This window comes from Schistocerca piceifrons, chromosome 8, assembly GCF_021461385.2.
Source record: "Schistocerca piceifrons isolate TAMUIC-IGC-003096 chromosome 8, iqSchPice1.1, whole genome shotgun sequence".
In the NCBI taxonomy this organism is placed as follows: Eukaryota; Metazoa; Arthropoda; class Insecta; order Orthoptera; family Acrididae; genus Schistocerca; species Schistocerca piceifrons.
In genome coordinates this window covers 161,492,895-161,516,543 of record NC_060145.1, presented here as the reverse complement: position 1 = coordinate 161,516,543, position 23,649 = coordinate 161,492,895, and the positions used below count along the sequence as shown (strand labels likewise).

The 23,649-nt window shown below is 40.5% G+C and overlaps 3 protein-coding genes across 3 annotated transcripts in view; 2 read left to right on the top strand and 1 right to left on the bottom strand.

Moving 5' to 3' along the window:
- LOC124711621 (protein unc-119 homolog B) overlaps positions 1 to 5,422 on the bottom strand; it is a 59,463-nt gene extending 54,041 nt beyond the window's left edge. Inside the window, exons 1-3 of the mRNA XM_047241787.1 lie at positions 5,123 to 5,422; positions 4,916 to 4,996; positions 4,535 to 4,648 (exon numbers count right to left, since the gene is read on the bottom strand). Of these exons, the coding sequence (XP_047097743.1) occupies positions 4,535 to 4,648; positions 4,916 to 4,996; positions 5,123 to 5,219 (292 nt within the window). The 5' untranslated portion in view covers positions 5,220 to 5,422. The remainder of the gene's footprint in view (positions 1 to 4,534; positions 4,649 to 4,915; positions 4,997 to 5,122) is intronic.
- A 205-nt stretch (positions 5,423 to 5,627) lies between these two features.
- On the top strand, positions 5,628 to 22,923 carry LOC124711619 (condensin-2 complex subunit H2-like). The gene is made up of 2 exons (XM_047241786.1): positions 5,628 to 8,294; positions 22,140 to 22,923. Exon 1 carries the CDS (start codon positions 5,765 to 5,767, stop codon positions 7,499 to 7,501), a length of 1,737 nt encoding a protein of 578 aa, XP_047097742.1. The 5' UTR covers positions 5,628 to 5,764; the 3' UTR covers positions 7,502 to 8,294; positions 22,140 to 22,923.
- Positions 7,870 to 8,298, top strand: LOC124712155 (neurofilament heavy polypeptide-like). The gene has a single exon (XM_047242452.1). The coding sequence runs from the start codon at positions 7,870 to 7,872 to the stop codon at positions 8,296 to 8,298; it is 429 nt and encodes a 142-aa protein (XP_047098408.1).
- Positions 22,924 to 23,649: the final 726 nt, after the last annotated feature.

Here is a 23,649-nt window from a genome sequence, read left to right as displayed (position 1 = left end):
ATTCTCACAGGCACACAGTCTTTCTTCCCTGGACAAAGTCTGCTGAATTCGTCATCTTGAAAAAAGTCATGTACTTTCTGGACAACTTCATCTGAAAGCTTCCTTCCTTGCCGATTTGCTGGAAAAGCTAGAACACCTTGCTCATTCTTCAGTTTTCTCGCTTGCTTTACCATTCTTTCTGATACATTAAATGCTGTTGTCGTATCTTTAATTGTCCAGCTTCTTGGAACCAAGGTCAATATTTGAACTTTTGTCCTACGATTTGACACTTTACATTTTTCTTTCAACTCTTCTATAAGATTATCAAGATCTGCACAATTATTGCATGGGCGACTTTTACTTGAACTTGGCTGTTCATCGTAATTGATTCCTACAGCAGCAGCAATTTGATTCCCAATTAAACTTTGTGCATCCAAGATCTTTCTTTTTGCATAGCTTTGCTTATCTCTTTTACTTAGTTGTCTTCTTTTCAATGGTGAAGCACCAATAAATGATAAACTTTTGTTGATGGCTGGTTCAGTTTCATCCGTTGTGAAATCTTGTTCAGATTGGGTTGATAGTGATGATGAATCTTCTAGCTTTTGGTTCAGTGCCGACATGCAGCGAGGGCAAAGCTTCTGACCAGGTTTTATATCAATCACTTCTTTTTTCTTTAACAGGCAAAGTTTGGCAGCTGTTTCATTATCAAGCAGTCTAAGTCCAGCTTTTACATTGTGATTCCTCTTCTTGAATGGATTGCAACATTTCTTTTGCATCGCTTGATATTCATGTAGGAAGAGGGCTTCATGGTGGAAGCAAATGATGGAATTTTCGTCAAGTTTGGCTTCTGAACGCGAAACAAGCAATTTCTGGTCACATTCTGTGAAATCACTAAACGCTTTGAATCCAGTCTTCTTAGCATAGAAGATAACATGGCACTTCGATGCAGCAGCATCTTTTCCAATTGAACAGGGGGCCAACGATTCTTCTTCTTCATTAACTTCTGACATCTCTCACTGGCCAATCACTGAATAAAACACGAATGAAATATCCAATTATATCAGTAATTCTAAGCGACTATTAAGATTCAAATTCCTAGAAATGAAGAAAAATTAGTGCATCGCGCATACAAAATATAACAACTTTGATGTGAGTTAATGAGTACTTAATGGTCGCGTTGCAAAAAAAAACAAATGTCAGTCTTGTAGAGCAAGAGTTTCTCTTTTAGGTGATACTATTCACAAGCAGATTCAGGCCAACTATTTTTTAGTAATTGGCTTGAAACTTTGGTAAATTTTACCGTTTGTGCTGACACTGCCTAATTTGAAGAGATACTGCAGGGCGACCATATGGCCTGGATCATTGCAAATCCGGCTGCATTATGTCTAGCACAAGCATGAAGCTTGGCCAAAAGTTCAAGTCCATATCTTCAACTGCAAGGAAATCATTGCAGTCTTAATATTGGTCAAAATTTGTCGCGTTGTGTCACGACAAATTTTGAAGTATACTTTGAGTCGAGTTATTTGACCGGGGTTTGCATGAGTAATGTTATACATAATTTCGTTGGAATCAGCAAAAAAAACTGTACAGGGTCGCATCTCACTAACCATTCTTATGAATTAGTTTCGATTTTATTAGACTCCAAATATGACATTTTTTTTATGTTGCATGCACACGGACTAAGTACACTTCAGACAAGGGGGTCTAGATCAGCAGCTATTGCAGCTAGAGGCCTGAAATCTTGGGAAACTTACTTCAACACTTGACTAAAGCTACAGTTAAAATTTGACGAAAATTGGAGACCATGATGGTGGGAACTTTTTTCAGTTTTAGACCACTTGGTGTGGAATGACCCTACTATGTGTGTGGGTTATTTTAGTTCTCGTAGGTTTGAAGGGGAACGATTGTATTTCTTTCGTGCACAGTTCCGGGTTTTCTGTTTTGTTTTGGAATGAGCAACTATGACATTGTGGTAGCTATTTTAGAATATGTTTATGTTGTATTTTAGGGCGCGTGGTGATGTTACTGTTCAAAGCAAGTATGTGGTATTGTAGTCTCTGGTTTATCTATTTGGCCTACCACTAACAGCCTCAGGCTCTGGTTTATCTAACAGTCTTTACATATGACCGGAATTTATTTGGGTTTTGAGAGAGATCTTTTGACAGTACTCTGCTACAGAAGATGATGATGGTTTGAAGCATTGCCATCATAACTGACAAATTTATGTCATTCAACATCTCTGTACCTACAGCCATATGCTTGGTTTTGTGCCTGTTACACGGCGGTCTTTGTTTCTTTAGAAGTTTCTTTACAGCGACTATATACCAGGGAGGATCCATCCCATTATGAACTGTTTTACTAAGTATACGTCTATCTAGTATGTTTTGTTTTAGGACACAAAAACAATTGAGGTCACACACGCCCATGTCATAAGCGTAGAACACTTATATGAAAAAGAAGTTAAAAGCAAATACATAGTAAGGCCAATTGATGGAACGAAAGAGAGCTAAGAATAAAACTTCCTCTTGGAGAAAGGTCCACAAAAACGCCAATATGTGGTCAACTATTCTTTTACACTTGACCCACAGTTGTTCTACATGCTGCTGTCTAGAGATATTCCTCTTTTGAGATGTGAGCCAAGTGCATGTTAACCTAACTTACTAAATATGTAAATCTTCATACTTCTTTTAGTTTTGCTTAGTACTTTTGGAAATTATTGTTTTTAAAACTGTCTCGTGTTCACTGATGGAAAATCCAGAAGGGAATAATGACTATATGAAAATGATAAGACTGCTACTCACCATATAGTGGAGATGTTGAATCACAGACAGATAAAAAAAAAAAAAGATTACTAAACATGTAAACTTCCTGCCAGGAAGCATTTTTCTGTAATAGACAAAACACACACACACACACACACACACACACACACACACACACACGACCACTGTTTCTGGCAGCTGAGCCCACACTGTGAGCAACTCAGCATGAAGGAGAAAAGCAATCTGGGTGGTGGGAGCAAGGAAGAGACTGGGATGGGGTGGGGAGGGAGAGCACGGTACGGTAAAGTGCTGTTTGTCAGAGCATACAGGAACGAAGTGGAGAGAGGTACAGGAGCTAGATGCAGTCAGGAGGGGAAAAAGAGGGGGGAGGGGGCATTGGAACAGTAAAGGAGAGAAGCAAGAAGGCTGTGGGTGCAATTGTGGAACAAAAGGCGGTGGAGTGGGGACAGGAAATGGATAGGTGGGTGAATGACAATGATTAACAAAGGCAGAGGCCGGATGGATCATTATTCTGTCTAACCTCTTGACTTAACCTAGCAGATGTACCCTCTCTCCATCTCCTATCTGTGCACACTCTCAAACAGCACTTTACTGTCCCCCAGCTGACCCTGCTCCCCTCCCCCCCCCCCCCCCTTCCCCAAAGGCCCCAACCTCCTCTTTACCCACACCACCAAGATTGCTTCTCTCATCACATACACTTGCTTGCAGTCTGGTTTCAGCAGCAAGAGACAGTTGTCATGCGTGTGTGAGCTGTGTTTATGTGAATGCTTCCATATGTTGTCTATTTCAGGAGAAGGTCTTCTGGTCAAAAGCTTAAATATTTAGTAGTCTTTTTGTTGCGCCTGTCTGCAACTCAATATCTCCACTATAAGGTGAGTTGCAATCTATACTTTTCATTATACTGTCATGTTCAATGACGTTAGTTTCAACCTGGACATTCTCAAAGAAGTTACATCTATTTGTTGCTGCTAAATCCAATAAATTTCCATCATTAATTAGTTTCCAAACTACCTGTTCTAGGTAGCTTTCAGAGAAAGCATTTGGTATTATTTCTGCAGGCCTTGTAACATCAACTAAATTTACAAAAATTACAATTTCTCAACTGATTGGTGGATGATTAAGTTTCCCCCAATAAAGAGGGAATATCAATACGAGTCATCAACTCTGACCAGTTACATGGAAAACACTTGACAAACACTGTAACAACACGGGGACTATAATGTGAAAACAGTGATTTTTTTTTTTTTTAATGAGCTAAGCTATGGACCAGTCTGTCACCATAGCCAGATTTTTTTTTCAGTTTCACATTCATTGGCTTCACCACCTCACAACCAAACTGTCGTCTGCCAAACTGCTTTTCATGTTTTTTACTTTAACATTTGCGCATTTGTCTTGACCCATTTCCCCATGGGACAACTGTATGATTGGGGAACAAATATACTGGCTAAGGCTTCCTCTGAAATTATCAGTTATATGTGAGAGTGGGTGTGGTGGTCAATCAAAGTTGTAATACTGGGTTTTGCCAAAACAAGCTCGTGTGGAGCTTCAATACCTATCTCAGTGCATCTGAGTTTCTTGTCTACTGCGACTTTTCATGCAGAAAATCTGGGTACAAATGCCGGTCTGGCAGCATTTATCATTAGTAACATATTCACTTCACTACATACGTTACAATGTCCTTGCATAATAAGCATCCAGGACATGCCAATTACCTAAGAACTTAATCTGCATTATTACACAGCATTCTGAACATCTGACCTTTTTTTTCTTACCTGCAGCTGGTGGTTTTGCAATTTCAAACAACACAGTCCCAGTTTCCAGATCTCTTATCTTGAACCGAGTAAAGTCTATGTCATAGATATTTGCCTCTGGAGAACACAAGTAATCTGTAGAAATGTACACATATTTTAACAAATGATACCCATCTCTGTCTACACACACACACACACACACACACACACACACACACACACACACACACACAAATTGTTTTGACACAGTGATAATGAACATACTATAGCAGACACTACATCTATATCGGAGCATATGGAAAACTTTTTTAAATATGTAGTTCTATTCATAAAGTTATTTATCCTATTGATTATACTTGACCTCAAATGGTGTCAAAAACGTTTCAAATGTCTGAAACTCACTTTCTGTTATTTTAGGAAGTCTCAGTACGTCTTCCGGCGAAGCATATCCCTTCTTAATAATGGTTTCTTCAGTAACGGGCTCTGTTGAAATTCAATTTTATTTATTGTCAATTGTTAATAAAAATAAATGTCATTACGTTTCTGCAAAGGTTTCATTATTAAATACAACTATATGATAAATATAGGTGAATTAAGATTTTTATTTACCAGAATCTAATATTACAGCTTCTTTGCAAGCCTTTGCCTGTCTAACGCCAACATTTGCACTTAGGTTTCCAGTCTTCTTGTGCACGGCACTGCTCATTCTTTCATTCCTTTACTCCGAAGGAAAAACGTGTTGACCTTTTTAAGACTGTTCCATCAGCGCAAGCAGAATACTGAATACTCTTCCCGAGGAAAAAAATAATTAAGTTCTCTCAATCACAAACTTGTAACACAACTGAATTCCACCACAATGCAATACACCGCCTTCTCTTTGGTATTCCTGACCGTTGCTGAAAATGTGTATGCATAATTATATGTCATTTCTCGCAACAATAACTAACGGAGCAAAGAAACTCGTCAGAAATGTTATTTGATTATTATACTCTGACCAAAATGAACGGAATATTCCTAGTCATGCATGATTTGACCAGAATTGACTATGTAATTAGAAGGCGCTGGTATTGGCCTTTTGAGTTGAGAGACATATCTTTTGCTGAAATGCATTGCAATTGTCTTAGCCGCAGGTGTTGTGTGATTGTATTTTATATGTGATTTGTGATTTTTACTGTGAATGAATGTTTGTTTGGTGCTGTGATTGCTTGGAATGTGAGTGTATTTGTTTTCATATAGCACTCTGGTAACATTATGGCTGGAGCATCTTATACTCAAGAAGACGGCGCGCTGGAAGACTGTGTTCTTTCTGTGTTACTTAACCCTATTCGTGATCTGACAGAGAATTGGGAAATTAATTTGGCACGATACCTTCAGGAATACCATGACTTGCTGGTTGAAAATAGTTTAAATGCTCAGGAAATTCTTAGTGCCATCAATTTTGCGAAAGCTGCACTCGTCATTCAAAAATCTGCTGACATTTATGGGAAGAAAGTGGATTACTTGTGGCAGATATTGCATAATGTTTTAGATACCATTAGGAACCAGAGAAATGAAACTGACCCTGCAAAACCTGGTGCACCAACGAAGAAAGGCAAGGAGGTGAAGGACAATGCCCATGTTTCTACAGAATTCTGTTCTTTAGATGATGAATATGGCGCTTCTGCTGGGGACATAAACATACAAGCACGTGAGACACGCAGTAAGGTCAAGCTACTTCCCGTATACAATCCGCAGCTAGATTCCTTTCTGGGTGTAAAGAAAATAGAACTTTATGGGCAGAGGGGTAACGCAGTCGGTAATAAATATGATTTCAGAGTCAATAAATACCTGTCATCCACTGGACTGTTAATTAGTGAACCAGAATTAAACCAGTGTTCAGGCGCACTAGAATATGATTACGATGAGTTATCAAGCCCTTCACCGGAACCTGCAATTGAACAACATGAAACTATTCCAATGGAAATTGATCCAGAGCCTGTCGAAAATTGTGCCATCGAAGTATGCACACTAGCAGCCACACCAAGTCGAGAAGAAATAGTTGAAGTTACAACAGATCAAGAGCATGAGAAGAACAAAGCAGAAAATTCTAGGAAAAGGGGGACTGCAGAGGTTGTTAATGAGAATCGTACTGGATGGGATAGCATTGTGCAAAAAGATGAGAGAGAAAGAGAACTACAACCAAGACCTACAGTTCATATGCCATCTGCCACTGAGTACATTTCATCTGTATTGCAAAAGAGACCTCCTGCTGACAATAACGCAGGTATGGAAAGAAACAAAAGACCACCTAGTTTTTTGTCATTTTTTGCAAAGGATATAATTTCGAAAGGGAAGAAAAAAGTATGTTACTTAGCCTTTCAAGAATATTGCTGTTTACCGGAGCAGAAACGGTCTAAAGAATCAGTCGAATTAAATCTAGACGATGTTATGAGGGACGTGGCTAGCGAATTTGGCGAAGAAGACTTTTGCGGATTTGAAGAGCCTGTGATTCTTGAAAACGAGGACGACGTTAATTTCGAAGCGAATGAGGTCGATGAACTGCCACTACTCGAATGTTTACCTCCACCCTCCGACGTGCCTGCACCAAGTTACGCGGAATTTGTTAGAGAGGCAATTGTCGTTCCAGCAGTAACAGCAGAGGTCGCTGAAAGTATAACACAGATTGTAAATGAATGGCATGATTCCATAAGACATATTTTGAAGGCATCACAGGAAAGAGGTCATTTTAATATTCATAAGTATTGTGATTTAGTGCTTTCTCGATTCCCACATACGGAGGAACACCCAGTTTTGCCTTTCAGTGATATAGTTGGAAATGAACCAGTCGAAAATGTTTCGCGTTATTTCCTGGCAACTCTTATGCTTGCCAATGCGTATAATGTGGAAATAATAAGGACCATAGACGACCCTCTAGCAATGGACTGTATGAGCGCCAAGCTTCTTACGAGAGTAAGAGATAATGAACTCTTGAAAGAGATGTACGAGTGAATTCATCCCTTTACAAATGATTCTCAAGGTGACATTCTGATTTCCATTTTAATGTCTAGATTCATCAGAACTTCACCCCAGGAACGGTAGTTATTCTGGCGCATAAATTTGTTTTTACAAACACGTTAATTGTTTGTAATACTGTACCAAACTGAAAAAGGCGTCATAAAATCGTGTTGAAGTAATTTATTTTTAGAGTTTTTCTTTTTAAATTTGAAATGAGCCTGTCGGTTATGTGAATGTAAGTTCGTTACGTCACACGGGCTGTGCGCATGCGCCAGCTAGCGGCTTCTACCGCTCTGTGTGTAACATTCGCGCCAAAATAGTTATCTGGCTAGGCGTTGTACGTGTGGATTACTGTTCTGAACATGCCGGCGAGAAAAGGAAAACGCTCAGCTACGAAGACGCCCGCCGCAGAAGCAGCTAAAACGGCAGAATCTACAGATGCAGAACAAAAAAAGCCTCGTAGAAGTCCTAAAAAGTCTCAAGCCCAGCCTGCATCACAAAACGTGGAGGAGGCTAAAACTGCAACTACGTTAGAGGAGGGCGAACCTGCACCTAAGAGGGCCAGAGGCAAGCAGAAGGATAAAACTGATGTTGCAGATGGCCAAGAATCGAAGAACACTCCCGAAAAACGCGGAAGAGGTAAAACTGAGTCACCAAATAAACCAAAATCTGGTGAGGCACGTAAGTCAGTAGCGAAGAAAGGATCGCCACGAGTTGCAGCAAAACCTAAACGAGGCGCGAAAGCCCGGAAATCTGGTGGAAAAACTGCCTCTGCAAAGCGCAAGTGGTAAGCATTTTAATTTTCTATATTATATGCAATTATTATGTTGGTGTATATATGTTTAGGAAAGGAATGTGGACTAGAAATAAGTTTTCCGCTGTTTCAAAAATTAATGTGCGCGAAGATTATTGTGAATAAAGCAGCGTATTTTAACAATAAAATTTACTTTTTTATGTATATTATGAAATATGTTTGTCCGAAATTTTACCGCGTATCAGAAGCTCAAAATTGTATCTGCATAAACACCATAATGGTAACCGAGTAATGACCACTATTTGATGTGTTCTCGGGTGCTACGGTAATGGGTAAAGGTTTTCGAATGAAAGGTGCATAAAATTAATAATATGCAAATACACGGTTTTATAAAGAAATTCAATTGTGAAATTTTTGGATGTGTGTATTGAACGGCAACAATTATTGCCAGTTTTCGGTACAAGTTTTCAATTTGTATTCAAAACTATTTTTCACAGATAGGTATTTTGTGCTCTACACATAAAATTTAATATTTACTTGTAGTGATGTTATATGGCTTACTACCATAATTAATCATTCCAGTTGCCCATACAAGCAGTTCTTTTCTTATCTCTCTTTGTTGTACAATAATATGTAGCACTTCTATTCAAATAAAATTTCATTTAAACTTTTGCAACTTGCAGTCTGTAGTTTTGGATGTCCTCTGTGTATATGGAGTGCTAACAATGAGTGATAGGAACAGGATATTAAATGCATTGAACTTAGTGTGAATGAGTGCATATAAGTTTTGGGGTTAGGGGAGAAGTGGGCTCTGGAAAGTGAACTTCAGGGAACAATTTTATTGTCACGATAGATGCCCTGGCGTTAAGTACTATTTATTTGTGACGTCCTGACAACTCTGGATCAGCACAATCTGTAGACTTTCTTGTGGTGTCTGCTACTGATGTTACCAAGTTATAATAAGTACAGTACCTGTTAATATGGTAGTTATTATGAAGTGATTGTCATCTTGTCACTGTGCCAAAGAAGTAAGCATCTATGTTGTGCCAACACCACATGGTGAAAGCTTGTCCCACCTACACCGCCACTCACTCTGCAACTGTAAATGTGTTGGTGACTGATAAGTGGAGCTTGCTTGCTGCATTGTACTGAAACCTCGGTCAGAATTTAATAGATAAATATTGGATTTTAATAATGTTTAACCACATAGATAAGTAAAAAATTCCGTCCTTTGCAAATGGAATTTATTTTATGTATGTGGTAAATATATTTGCAGTAGCTGCTGACAAAGAGTGGCTGAAAATATTTGCAATATTACAGTGTAGTTATTTGTGGTAATGAAGCAGTTCTTCATACCAGAAATGGACATATAATGCAGGTAATGCAGTAGAAATGATAGCTATAACAGTTTTGGGGGTAGCTGTGAATTATGTGCTATGTCCATAGTTTTTAGAAGACAGATTTGTTACAATTAAACTGGATCAGATGATACATTGTTGTCATTGGTAGAGGGATTAAAGATGCTATTCCCCCCCCCAAACTGCAAATTTGTTGGAAATCTCTCACCTGACACCCCCCCCCCCCTTTTCCATGGCTATTTTATCATCTGTGGTGAACACTGCTCATGTTTTAGTGGAATTAGGGCACAACAGTGAAGTGAATTTTACAAAGTAGTGTATTATTTGTTGCCTTTCTGGAAAGTAAAGGAAACTTCAGGTTAGCCTTTTCAGTTCTGTCAGCAGTGTAAATATGCGTGTTCAATACAATCATTGTGACTAGTGGTGTCAGTCAGACTGTAGAATCTTCTTTCCATCACATACTCGATTTAGATTAATTGCCTGTATCGCCACCTCATCCATGAGAATTCAGAAATTAGTTTGGAAGTATGCATGGAATAACTTTATTGTGCTGTATATGTCATTCTATATAATGTCTTCCAAGCAATCCGGGAGGTTAATGTAACTTCATTTATTTGTTCACATTAGTGAGGTAAGTAATTGTATTAAATGTCTTTGAAGTTATGATGATTTTAAGACAGATGGCACACAATGACACACTTTACATTTTGTGTGTGAATCAAAATCTGTTTTGGTCTGTCATGAATTGAATGTGAAATTTGGTGGTTAGATACTCCAAAGTGTCAGGATTGAAACAGAGTAACCTATTATCTGTAAGTTAACTAACCAATGCAGCAGAAAAGAATTTTGAAGAACAATTGTTACTTTGGACACAAGGGAACCGGTATAATCTTTTCTCCCAAAACACAGCATGATAATGCAAAATTAGTGGGTAGTGAATTTTTATGTCATTAGTTATTGAGTACTGATTTGTTTTTTATTTTAGTATTGTTGGTTTGTCCTGTTAATTATGCATGTGATGTGGTTTTTTAATTAATTTACTAGTAATTTGTTGGTTGCTGCTGTAGGTGACAATATAGTGTCTACAATTAAATTTCTCCAGTTATAAGGCCTCTTTGCGGAATGTGTGAAATGTCAGCACTGTGCGTAATTTATAAAACCTAGCAGCATCTGTGTACATAATTTTTCTTGCTACATGGGTATCGAACTTTATGTTGGAGTAGTTTTTTATGATTTGTGGTTTGTGTTGGTTATTGAAGTTCCAATTTGGTAGTTTGTAGGTGTCTGCTATGTTGCAGTTATTTTGTTCTCATTAGGTTTTGATAATAGAAGTATCTTCTTAATAGACATTAAGTTGAGGAGTGCCCGTGACTGTAACTTCTAGGTTAAGGTTTATTGATTAGTAAAATCCCATCATCAACAACAAATTTTTATTTTTTCATTGATGTCCAATGGGGTTTGGAGCTACATATTCAAGGACTGTATGGCTTTGATGGACATCAATATATGCTACAGTCTTCACCTAATAGTAACAAAATTACATTGTTGTTATAAACCATACCTCAGGTGGGTTTTGTTGTGTTTAGACAAGACAGCCTAGACGCAATGAGAGGAAGCCGAAAGGCACGCGCTTAAACTCACGCAGGCTGGCGTGAGGTCTGAAACAGGATATGTAATGAATGCTATAAAGAAAAGTACGTAGCTGCTGGAATACTTAACTTTAATCCACAATTGGTGAACATTGGTCTTGTTGATACAGTATTATCATCTCAATATAACTTGGTGATGGCGCCTTGCTAGGTCGTAGCAATTGACTTAGCTGAAGGCTATGCTAACTATCGTCTCGGCAAATGAGAGCGTATTTGTCAGTCAGCCATCTCTGGCAAAGTCGGCTGTACAACTGGGGCGAGTGCTAGGACGTCTCTCTCGACCTGCCGTGTGGTGGCGCTCGGTCTGCAATTACTGACAGTGACGACATGCGGGTCCGACGTATACTACCGGACCGCGGCCGATTTAAAGGCTACCACCTAGCAAGTGTGGTGTCTGGCAGTGGGTGTTACTGTGGTTTAATCAGGAAATGCTAAAGAACAGTGAGAAATAAAGTTAAGTCTTCATCTAAGTTTGGCCACAACTTTTGTTTTCTGCATTGCTGAAAAACTTTCACATTTTCAGACTACTGTATTCAACATATGTATGATATTACTTGTGTTACAGCGATAGTATGGAATAATGGGTTTGCTACCATACCATGTAAATGGTAATAATAGTAAATTCAAACTGGCATTTTCTCATTAATCCCACATTAGGCATACTCTGCTGAAATATAACAACTGTGTAGCTTTGTTACTATTGGGTGAAAATAGAAGCAGATGAAATGCCCATTATAGCTATATAATCCTTGTGTTGTATTTCAGAAACACTTTGGATGCAATTAAAAAATGAAAATTTGTGATTGGTGACAATATTATTAATCAGTAATCATTGATTCAGTTCCGCTATTTGTGGGTTCTTGATACTGGGGGCTTCCTTGGATCTATATACATCAAGTGAACTTATAACACTTGTTTATATGGTTGAGTTGGGTGGGCGGTGTTATTGCTGTCTCGGTTTGAGCTACGTAGTTGAGTGAAGTGATATCGGTATTTATGGTTCTATGTGGGGGTAGAGGGTGTCAGGTATTGCTGCTTTTGTATCGGTTACGTAGGTCAAATGAAGTATTAGATTCCAGTTGTGTTGGTTTTTGTTCAGTTTATTCTTGAGGATTTCATATGTTTCTTTTCAGTTTTGTTTGTTTTTGGAATAGTGATGTCACTCTTACTGATGTATACTTAATGTGCCTGCACCTTAACAACAACAACAACAACAACCCCCTCCCCCCACAGTTGTCCCATCAGTTTAATTTTTTTGTCGGAGGGAAATATTCCACATTGTTGTTTAAATGTTTGTTCACTGTGTGTGTGTGCTGAAATTAGGGGTGTCCAACATCTTGATGACACAACAGGTGAAAGCAGACAGGTACGAGGGTCACTCCAAAAGAAATGCACACTATTTCCCCCCCCCCCCCTCCATCTTTTATTCTACATGTTTGAAAGTTTTTCAGTGTGTAGATATATCCTTTAGGAACAATATTTTCATTTCTCCGCATAATTTCGATCCCTCTCAACTGCCTTACACCATCATGGAATCAGCACCTGTATATGCGCACAATAAAATTCTGGGCCAACCTTTTGGAGCCACTGTTTGGCAGTGTGCACAAGGGAGTCATCATCTTCAAACCTTGTTCCACGAAGAGTGTCTTCCCAGTTTCCCAAAGAGATGATAGTCACATGGTGTCAGGTCAGGACTGTAAGGCCGGTGTACGTGTTGTCCAACCGAGTTTTGTGATTGCTTCCATAGTTTTTTGACTGACATGTGACCGTACATTGTCGTGCAACAGCAAAACATCCTGCTTTTGCCGATGTGGTCGAACACGACTCAGTCGAGCTTGAAGTTTCTTCAGTGTCGTCACGTATGCATCAGAATTTATGGTGGTTCCACTTGGCATGATGTCCACAAGCAAGAGTCCTTCGGAATTGAAAAACACCGTAGACATAACTTTTCCAGCAGAAGGTGTGGTTTTGAATACCCCCCCCCCCCCCCCCCTTTGGGTGAATGTGCATGATGCCACTGCATTGATTGCCTTTTCGTCTGGTGAAAAATGATGGAGCCATGTTTCATCACCTGTCACAATTCTTCCGAGAAATTCATCTCCACCATTCTCGTACTGTTCCAAAAGTTCACTGCATACCGTTTTTCTTGTTTCTTTGTGAGCCACTGTCAACATCCTGGGAACCCACCTGGCACAAACCTTTAACACAAAGACTTTCAGTATTCTGCAAACACTTCCTTCCCCTATCCCATCGTAGCGTGACAGTTCGTTCACTGTGATGCATCTGTCAGCAGTCACCAATTCGTTAACTCTGCACATTGTGTGGAGTGTGTGCAGTACGAGGCCTGCTGCTGCAAGGACAATCCTCAATATTGCCGTGCCCACTTTCATCATGTAACCTGCTTGCCCACCGACTAACTGTACTGCGATCGACAGCAGCATCTCCATACACGTTTTTCAACCTCTTGTGGATGTTTCCCACTGTCTCATTTTCACAGCACAGGAATTTTATGACAGCACGTTGCTTCTGATGAACGTCAAGTGTAGCGGCCATCTTGAAGACATGCTGTGGTGGCGCCACTCACGGGAACAAGATTGAACTAAGTTTGAAAACGAGTGGGAAGGATGTATCTACACACTGTAAAACTTTCACACATTCAGAATGAAAACTGTATTTTAACAAAAATTAGTGTGCATTTCTTTTGTAGTGTCCCTCATAGAATCGGATACTTTCGAATTGGGATTTTGTTTCTTATTTGTTTGTCCCACAATGTTGTTTGAAAAATATTTTTTTTTTAATTTGTTTTCATTGTTACTGTGGTTTATAACAATTAATACTGTGTTTAAAGACAAGAAGAAATTGCTGCAGGCATGGTTTAGGTCTAAGGAAGCTGCAACAGCTAATTTCACAGGTCTTTGCAGTTCTTATGGCAAAACTGAGATATTAAGATAATACCTCTTTGTTTTGACCAATAGAATGACAAGGTTACTGTTCAGTTTATATATCCTTAAAGACAATTGTGAACAATGGTATTTACGTCAGTGTTGACACTAAATTACTGCCAAGTCCAATATTTATAAACTGCATACCTAAATGGGATCAAATTTTCTTCTGTTCAAAGGGATGTATATGCATTCCTTAGATTAATATTTCTGGCTAGGCTCCATGTCGCTACTGGTATTCCTTGTTTCAACTTGCCTAATCAATCTGAATTTTGAAGTTACGGAAACTTGGAGTGTTTGAAATTCTCGTAGACATTCCAGAAATTCTGAAGGTGTCAGATTTATAATCTATTCACAAATAAAATAAAAATCAACCTTGGAAACTCCAGGTTGGAATATCAGCAGTATTAGGAAAAGGATAGATTGCCATTCACCATACAGATGACCATTGACTTGCAGGTAGGCTCAATGAAAAGACTGTTACACATTATAGCTTTTGGCCAAAGTCTTCTTATCAACAACACCCACACAAGAAAGCATGCACACATGATGGCTACCACCGGCAGCTCCAACTTAAATGTGACTGTCATGTGAATAGCGATCTGGAGTGTGGCAAGGGGGGAGGAGGAGGAGAGACGGCAGGATACGGATGGTGGGAGAAAAGGGTGCTGTCTGGTGGGACGGGCAGGGACTAGGCTGTCAGGTGGGGCTTCAGGGGGTGCGGGGGAGACTGGGGAGTGGAAAAAGAGGAGCAGTTAAGGGAAAAGCATGGAAACTGTTGGGTGGAGGGTGTGGGGATAGTAGATTACTGTAGGTTGAGCCGGGATAATTTTGGGCGTGGAGAAAGTGTTGTAAGGATGATTCCCATCTGTGCATTTTAGAAAAGCTGGTGGTGGAGGAGGGAATATCCAGGTGGGCCAGGTTGTGAAGCAGCCATTGAAGTCGAAATTGTACCACAGGGTGGTCTGCTTTGCTGTTGGCCACAGTTTGGCAGTGGTGAGGCTGTCGTGGGTATCGTGGCCCTGAGTGTAGACCTGGGCTCAGGCCAAGACGCCCTATCCTATTCCTGAACAATATCAACACCTTCTCTGCCATCCACTTCATCTGGCTGTCCTGAACCGACCATGCCACCTTCCTAGGCATTGACCTCTTCCTATCTGATGGCTCCATCCACAAGCGTTTCCACGTCAAAACCACAAACAGTACCTACATTTTGACAGCTGCTATCCTTCATCAAAAATCCCTCCTACATATCCTTGCCACCTGGGAATGGTGTAATCGCAGTGACCAGAACTCCCTTTCCCATTACGCTGAAGGTCTTGCCAAGGTTCACAGGCAAGCACTATCCCTTGGACCTAGTCTGCAGACATCTTCTATGCAAATTCTCCACACACCTCCAATTCTCCCACAACCAGTCCAAGAGCTGATCGCAGAAGAGTACCGCATTTGTCACCCGAATAGGCCCGAGGTATTCCTGCCTGTAGTACTTACTTACTTACTGCTCGGCGCTACAGCCCTTGAAGGGCCTTGGCCTGCATCAAAATATCCTGCCATTCTATATGATCCATGGCTTTCCGTCTCCATCCTCTGACACCCAGCTTTTTTATGTCTTTTTCAAGTCATTCCACTCATCTCTTTCTGGGGCGTCCCCTCCGCCGTCAGCCTCCAGCCTTGCCATCAAAAATCCTCTTACATGCTCTGTCTTCTTCCATTCTGGCCACATGCCCTGCCCACTGCAGTCTTCTTATTTCAATGGTAGTAACAGTATCAGGTTCTTCAACAAGGTGTTGTAGTTCTGCATTCGTACGAATACACCAACCTTCTTGCTCATATACTGGGCCATATATTTTACGTTGCACCTTTCTCTTCCATATGCTAAGGATCCTTTCCTCATTTACAGTCATGGTCCATGTTTCGACACCATACATAACAACTGGTCTTATAATTGTTTTGTAATTGAGGATTTTGGATTTTCCTGATAGAAGCAAACTTCTAAGCATGGGTAATGCGGCAAAGTAGCATCTGTTACCTGCTGTTGTTCTGGCTTTCACCTCACTGCCAATGTCATTTGTGTCAGTGATAGCCAACCCAAGGTACTTGAAGTCTCTCACCCTTTCAGACTCCCTGATGGCTATCCTGAGATTTGTTAGGTTTTGTTGGTTGGTTATTGCCATATACTTGGTCTTTTCGATGTTGACTGTCAGGCAAAGTTCCATTGCACCTTTTTCAAGTTGTTCATAGGCTTTGTCTAGCACAGCAAGGTTTCGTGCGAGTAATGCCACATCGTCAGCATAGGCTAGGTACTGTAGTGAACGATTTAAGAAGGTTCCTCCTTTATTTAACTCTATCTGATTTTTTCTAGGCAAAGGAGATATTGTCACCCTGTCTAAGTCCCTTCTTCATTTCCACTTCTCTGTTGATTTCGCCCTGTATTTTTACTTTACAGTTGGTTTCGCTGAGAGTCGTCATAGGAAGCTTAATGAGCCTCTTAGGTATTCCAGCCTTTTTGCAGTCTGACGATGAGCTGTGCGTCAATTTAGAGCAGCATGGTGTACATTTTGTTCGCTGTGTCCACTGGGGTCAGAGGGATAATCAGGATGCCACCGGTGCTTTCATCTTGGCTTTTGACATTTCGATCCAAGGAGGTCATGATGATGGTCTACCGCTGTGATGTAAAGCTGTATACCCCTCCCCCAATGCGGTGCTTTAAATGCTGTAAGTTCAGCCACATGTCTTCCCGCTGTACACTCGGCATCACATGTCGAGATTGCGGACGTCTGTCACATCCCAATACTCCATGTGCCTCACCTCCCATATGTGTCAAATGCGGAGAGCACCATTCGCCTTGCTCACCAGACTGCAGGAATCTCTAGAAAGAAAGGAAAATCATGGAGTTCAACACCCTTGACCGACTGGCCTACACTGGAGCTAAGAGGAAATTTGAACACCTGTATGTATGTATGAGATTGTTTTACGCCCCTGCTACAACAGTTCTAGCCCCATCAGCTCTGCCAACACCAGGCCATTGGGTGCCATAAGTCACCTTCTCAAGTCTGAGCAACGATCAAACGTGTTTGGGTACCAGATCCCAACAGGTGTTAACATAAACAGCATGTTATCTACTGACGCAATTGTGATTGCCGAGCACTGTGCTCGAGCCTCTGCATCAGAGAATTACCCCCCCAGCCTTTCGCACTCTCAAATGGCAGCTGGAAAAGAAAGTCCTCTCAGTTACTACACGCCACAGTGAATCCTATAACGCCCCATTTACAGAGTGGGAGATCCGCAGTGCCCTTGCACGTTGCCTCGATGCACCTCATGAACAAGATCGGATCCAATCAGATGATTAAATACCTCTCATCTGACTACAAGTGACATGCCCTCGTCATCTTCAAGTGGATCAGGTGCAATGGCGTCTTTTCATCACAATGGTGGGAGAGCACCATCATTCCAGTGCTCAAACCTGGTAAGAATCCACTTAATGTGGATAGCTATTAGCCTATGAACCTCACCAACATTCTTTGTAAGCTGCTGGAATGTATGGTGTGTCAGCGGTTGTGTTGGGTCGGGTCCTGGAGTCATGTGACCTACTGGCTCCATGTCAGAGCGGCTTCCATCAAGGGTCACTCCACCACTGATAACCTTGTGTCCGTAGAGTCTGCCATCCAAACAGCCAATTCCAGATGCCAGCATCTGGTTGCCGTCTTTCATGATTTATAAAAACCAAGTTGACAAGGCCTGACGACATCATATCCTTGCCACATTATACAAGTGGCGTATCTGAGGCCCGCTCCCGATTTTTATCTAGAATTTCCTGTCGCTTCGTGCTTTCTGTGTCCAAGTTGGTGCCTCCCATAGATCCCCTCCATATCCAGGAGAGTGGGGTCCCGCAGGGTTCTGTATTGAGTGCCTCTCTCTTTTTAGTGGCTATTAGTGGTGTAGCAGCAGCTGTAGGGCCGGCCGTCTCACCTTCTGTGTATGCAGACGACTTCTGCATTTCATACTGCTCCACCAGTACTAGTGTTGCTGAGCGGCGCCTACAGGAATCCATCAACAAGGTGTAGTCATGGGCTCTAGCCCACAGTTTCCAGTTTTCGGTCGCAAAGTCATGTGTTATGCACTTCTGTCGGTGTCGAACCATTCATTTGGAACCAGAACTTCACCTTAATGACGATCCACTCACTGTAGTGGAGACATATTGTTTCTTAGGACTGGTTTTCAATGCCAGATTGACTCGGCTTCCTCACTTTCAACAGCTAAGCGGAAGTGCTGGCAGCACCTCAATGCCCTCTGCCACCTGAGCAACATCAACTGGGGTGTAGATCACTCAATGCTGCTACAGCTCCCTTGTTCAATCCTGCCTGGACTGTGGTAGTCTGGATTATGGTTCGGCAGCGCCCGCAGTGTTGCGTTTGCTTGACACAGTGCACCACTATGGCGTTCACCTAGTGACAGGAGCTTTTAGGACGAGTCCGGTGACCAGTGTCCTTGTGGAAGCCGGAGTGCCTCCATTGCGGGTTAGGAGTGCACAACTGCTGGTCAGTTATGTAGCACAAGTTCGTAGTTCTTCTGCACATCCAAATCACCGTCTTCTTTTCCACCCCTGGCAGTTCATCCCCCGCATAGGCGGCCCAGGTCAGGGTTTCCAATTGCAGTTCGTGTCCAATCCCTTCTGTCTGATCTGGAGTCCTTGCCTTTACCGCCTATACTTGAGGTCCAGTCACATACACCTGCATGGTGTACACGTAGACCGTGGCTTCGCCTCGACCTTTCATATGGCACTAAGGACGCAGTTAACCCTGTGGCTCTCCACTGCCCCTTCTTCTCGATTGTTGACAAGTACAAAGGCCATGAAGTGGTTTACACCGACGGCTTGATGGCTGATGCTCACGTCAGCTTCATGTATTTCCATGGAGAACTTACTGAACAGCATTCCTTGCTCGGTGCCTGCATCGTTTTCACTGCCGAGCTGGTGGCTGTATCTCGTGCTCCTGAGCACATCCGTTCATGCCCTGGGGAGGCATTTCTTCTGTGCACTGACTCCTTGAGCAGCCTACAAGCTGTCGACCATTGCTACCCTCATCATCCTTTGATAGTGACCATCCAGTAATCCCTCTATGCCCTGGAACGGTCCAGTTATTCAGTGGTGTTTGTATGTACCTTAGCTCAAGTCGGAATCCCAGGCATCGAACTTGTAGACTGACTGGCCAAACAGGCTATGCAGAAACTGCTTATGGAGATCGGCTTCTCTGCAACTGACGTGTGTTCAGTATTACGCCGCAAGGTTTTGTGACTTTGGAAGATGAAATGGCGTAGCCTCAGCATGCACAACAAACTGCATTCCATTAAGGAGACTATGAATGTGTGTCAGTCCTCCGTGCGGGCCTCTCGCGGGGACTCCGTGGTTCTCTGCCGGCTCCGCATTGGCCACGCGTGGGTGGCACACGGCTACCTCCTGCGCCGTGATGACCCACCTCAGTGTCGGTGCGACGCCTGGCTGACAGTGGCCCATATCTTGGTGAGCTGTCCTTTGGCTGCCCTGCGATGTACTCTTCAGTTACCGGACTTTTTGCCATAAATTTTAACTGACAACACCTCATCGGCTGATTTAGTTTTATGTTTTATACGTGACGGTGGGCTTTATCATTCTATATATGTTTTAGCGCATGTCCTTTGTCCCTTTGTGTTCTCCACTCTAATGCTTTTAGGGTGGATGTTTTAATGTGTCACAGAGTAGCTGGCTCTCCCTTATTATTCTCACGGTTGGTCAGCCACAGTCATATGTTCTCTTGTTTTTACCTCTTCTACCTGTTTCTCTATGGTTTTCTTTTCCTGTTTTTGTCCATAGTAGTGTGGGTTGTCCTGTTCTTCTGGTCCTTCCTTTTTCTTGTTATTGTGCTGTACGTCTCCTTTCTTTTCTTCTTTCCATTTTGTAATTATTTTACTGGGAACAAGGGACCGACGACCTCGCAGTTTGTTTCCTTCCCCCGCTCCCCTTTTAAACCAACCAGCCAACCATGTGAGCGTGCGCTGTGTTACGCATTAATGTAACGTATTACTTACAAATTTCTATTTAATAGTGTGTGTTTAGATGAATATGGATTGACAAGATAAATTCTTGTTTCCAACACAAGTATGTACCAGCACTCGCAAGTTTTGACTTCACACTTAGTTCTTGTTTTTAGATATTAAAGTTTAGTCAGGTACTTCTGTGCAGTTTCAGTTTCAAATTAGTCTGTAGAAAATATACCTGTAATCCCGGTTACAGCGTGCATACTAATTCCTTGATTCACAGTGAAGTAGGCGTATCTGCTATTGTGGTTTTGATTGTAGTTTCTGGGATGTAATGTTCCTTGAGTATTCTCTCATGATCTATTATGTGATGCATAAGAGGAAATTAAAATGGATACTTGAAATTAACTGAACTGTCGAAATTAGACAACAGTGTGGAATGATACATTCAGTTTTAAATAAATAGACAGTATCTGAGCAAAGTAGTAGGCCATTTTAGTTGGTCAGTTAACCCAAATATATGGGAAAAATCAGATTTATAAAAGCAAAATATGTCATATTGACAAAACTCAGTTACAATGCTTACTTTGCTAACGACATCAAAACTGTCAAATCAGAGACTTAAAGTGAGTCACAAGAAGAAACACACAAATCTAATGTGACTGTGAATGTATTTAAATTCACTTCACAGCTGCTAAATTGCCACGTTGTGCATACGTGTAACTGTTGCAGATTGCTGCTCGAACAAACTTTGTAGCTTTATTTAAATAATTTTTTTACTAACAGATTGCAGTGGTAGGTGGCAGTGTTTCCATAGATGACTGGTAGGTTGTCTCTGCTGTTAGAGTAATTGAAATGTCAGCCATGAAGCATTTTAATAGAAGTTTAAATGGTTGGTCTATAGACTTCATCAAAAAGTTGTTGCAGTTTGCTGGATAATAATCGTGATAAAGGTTTCCCCAAATTTGACTTAAACTTGCATGGAAATTTTTGAGTAACATGGACTAGAAATATTGCCAGTATGTTCAGTACAAAAAGTGATGCATCGGATATAAACATTCCCCGTATTGCTGCTGCTATCCAATTTTAAACATTGTAGCCCATCGCCTAATTCCTCATAATCCCCTCCCTCCCTTAAGCAGAAGTCTTGTACAGTTTAATTTCATTGCATAAGGAACATCTGTGAAAAATTTCATTTACCTTGAGATGATAAAGTGGGGACCACTGGATCATTTGTAACAGATGTCAGTTTTTAAAAATTAAAGTAAAGAGTCATGTCACTGAGAAGGCAACAAATGAAGTATTTAAAAACACGCTGATGTGGTTCAAGGCAATTGGGATTATCACAATCTGTCAAAAGATTGGAAATTCTCTGAAAGCTATATAAATAGTCCACTTTGAACATTGAAGCAAGTAAAAATTTTTAATGTTTTGGGAGTGCAGACAGATCATGAGTGTGGTTAAAAAACTGGAAAATAACGCGTTCTGCACATTTTCATTCGTGTGCGTGCGTGCGTGTGCGAGCTGTTTTAATGTTAGCGTTTTACATTAATTTATTATTAACACTGCAATACAATAATATTTAAAGGTGTTGTGTAATTTCACTTCTGAAATGTTCATATTTGACTTTCTTCCCACATCCCAGAGATCTCTCGCTCCTGGAATCTGTACAGTGTAACTAATATACTGTAGTAGAAAAAACCTTCAGGTAACTCAAACACTAGATAGCCGAATGGTTTTGATTTTCATCCGTCGTAAGCTATGTTATTGGAAAGTGTGCAACTGTCAGTAATGATTTAAATAATAAATCTAATGTACTAGTTCAGACCCAATAGTGAGTATTTGCTTTAACTGTGTTGCACTGTCTTGTTTATTGTGTCTTTTATCATTACATGAGTGTTTTTACTTCTTTTTCAGATTTCACGTTGAATCATTATCCAAAAGTTATTAAGGCACACTTTTCCTGAAGGCGCGTGGATATTTCTATGATTGCAGAAAATTTTACAACTTCAGTAATATACAATATTACAGATGAACTTTTAGTACTAAAATATGTCTGTAAAGGACATAGTTCACTCTTTTTTATATAATTTGTGTATTTCATGATTGAGTGGCTTTTGTGTAATGGCCACACTTGAAACCATTTGTTACCAGAGTATGAAATAGTAGAAAAAACAAAAATGTAATATAGCGTATAAATAAGATGCAGCATACCTTCACTTTTTAATATTGATGATAAAAACAATATTTTGATATTAATGACATCTTACCTAGAGAGATTGTAATATATTTGCATGATAAATACAGCTGTACTGGCCTGAGTTTTATGTTTTAATCCAACTAACTTGTTGTGTAAGCATATGTTAAGCACAACGTAAATTTTTTAAAAATATTTTGTTGTGAGAATTCCCCCTTGAGAAATTGAAAAATAACTTGTGGAACTTTATATATGTAACCATATGTATTTTACATGTATTTCACTTGTTTACATTTGAATGTAATGGTTGAGAAGAGTGTGTTTATGGCTCGAGGGGGGGGGGGGGCACCTGCCTTGTTTGTTGCTGCACTATCTTAATTCTGTGTCAACATGCTTGTTTCTTGTGATGTATTTTTTTTTCCCTTAGACAATAAATTACATTGTCTGCGCGCATTTACCACTTCACTATTTGTGTACAAAAGGTAAATAAACTACTGTCACGTATGTCTGTTGGAGTGGTACTTAACATTGTAGCACGTGTTAAGATGCGTCCATGCAATACATTTCTTTTTCAGCTTTTGACATATGCATATATTTCAAACAGCACAACTACACATGGTCATTTGTAATTTCCTCTAATGGATGCCATGCATAAAAGCCCATTGCTTTCCATGTTCGGTAGGAATCTGATGAACAGTTAAGCAATGAGAGGCAGCTGGGACCCGTGTGTTTCATTGTGTGTCGTGTTGAGTATATGCTTTATGGTGATTCATGTGCAATTGATTCCAAAGAAGCACCTTGAAATTTATAAATGGTTACATATGGAATGCCATTTGTAAAGATCGTTAAAATAAAAATTTGATGTAATGCCTTGAGAATCAAGTATTAAATTTAAAAAGGAAGTCATGTCATTGTAAAGAATGACATTGTCACAAAGTAGGAAAATACAAGCAGCAGACCACACATTTGAGAAAAGTGCGCATGAAAACTATGGACTAATATTCAATATTATGGCAACTTAACAGGACAACAGTTGAGTGTGACATCTGAACAAAAGAGAAAAGGTGGGATATATGGAGCTCCTCAGGCAAGTAGTAGAAATTTAAATGAAGGAAATTCAACAATGCAAAAAAATACAGAATTGGAAAACACATCCTCCATCTCCGTGGATAGTAGGGTTTATGATATTACAGATTTGTTGAGTACAAAGATGTTCATCTGTATGTAATC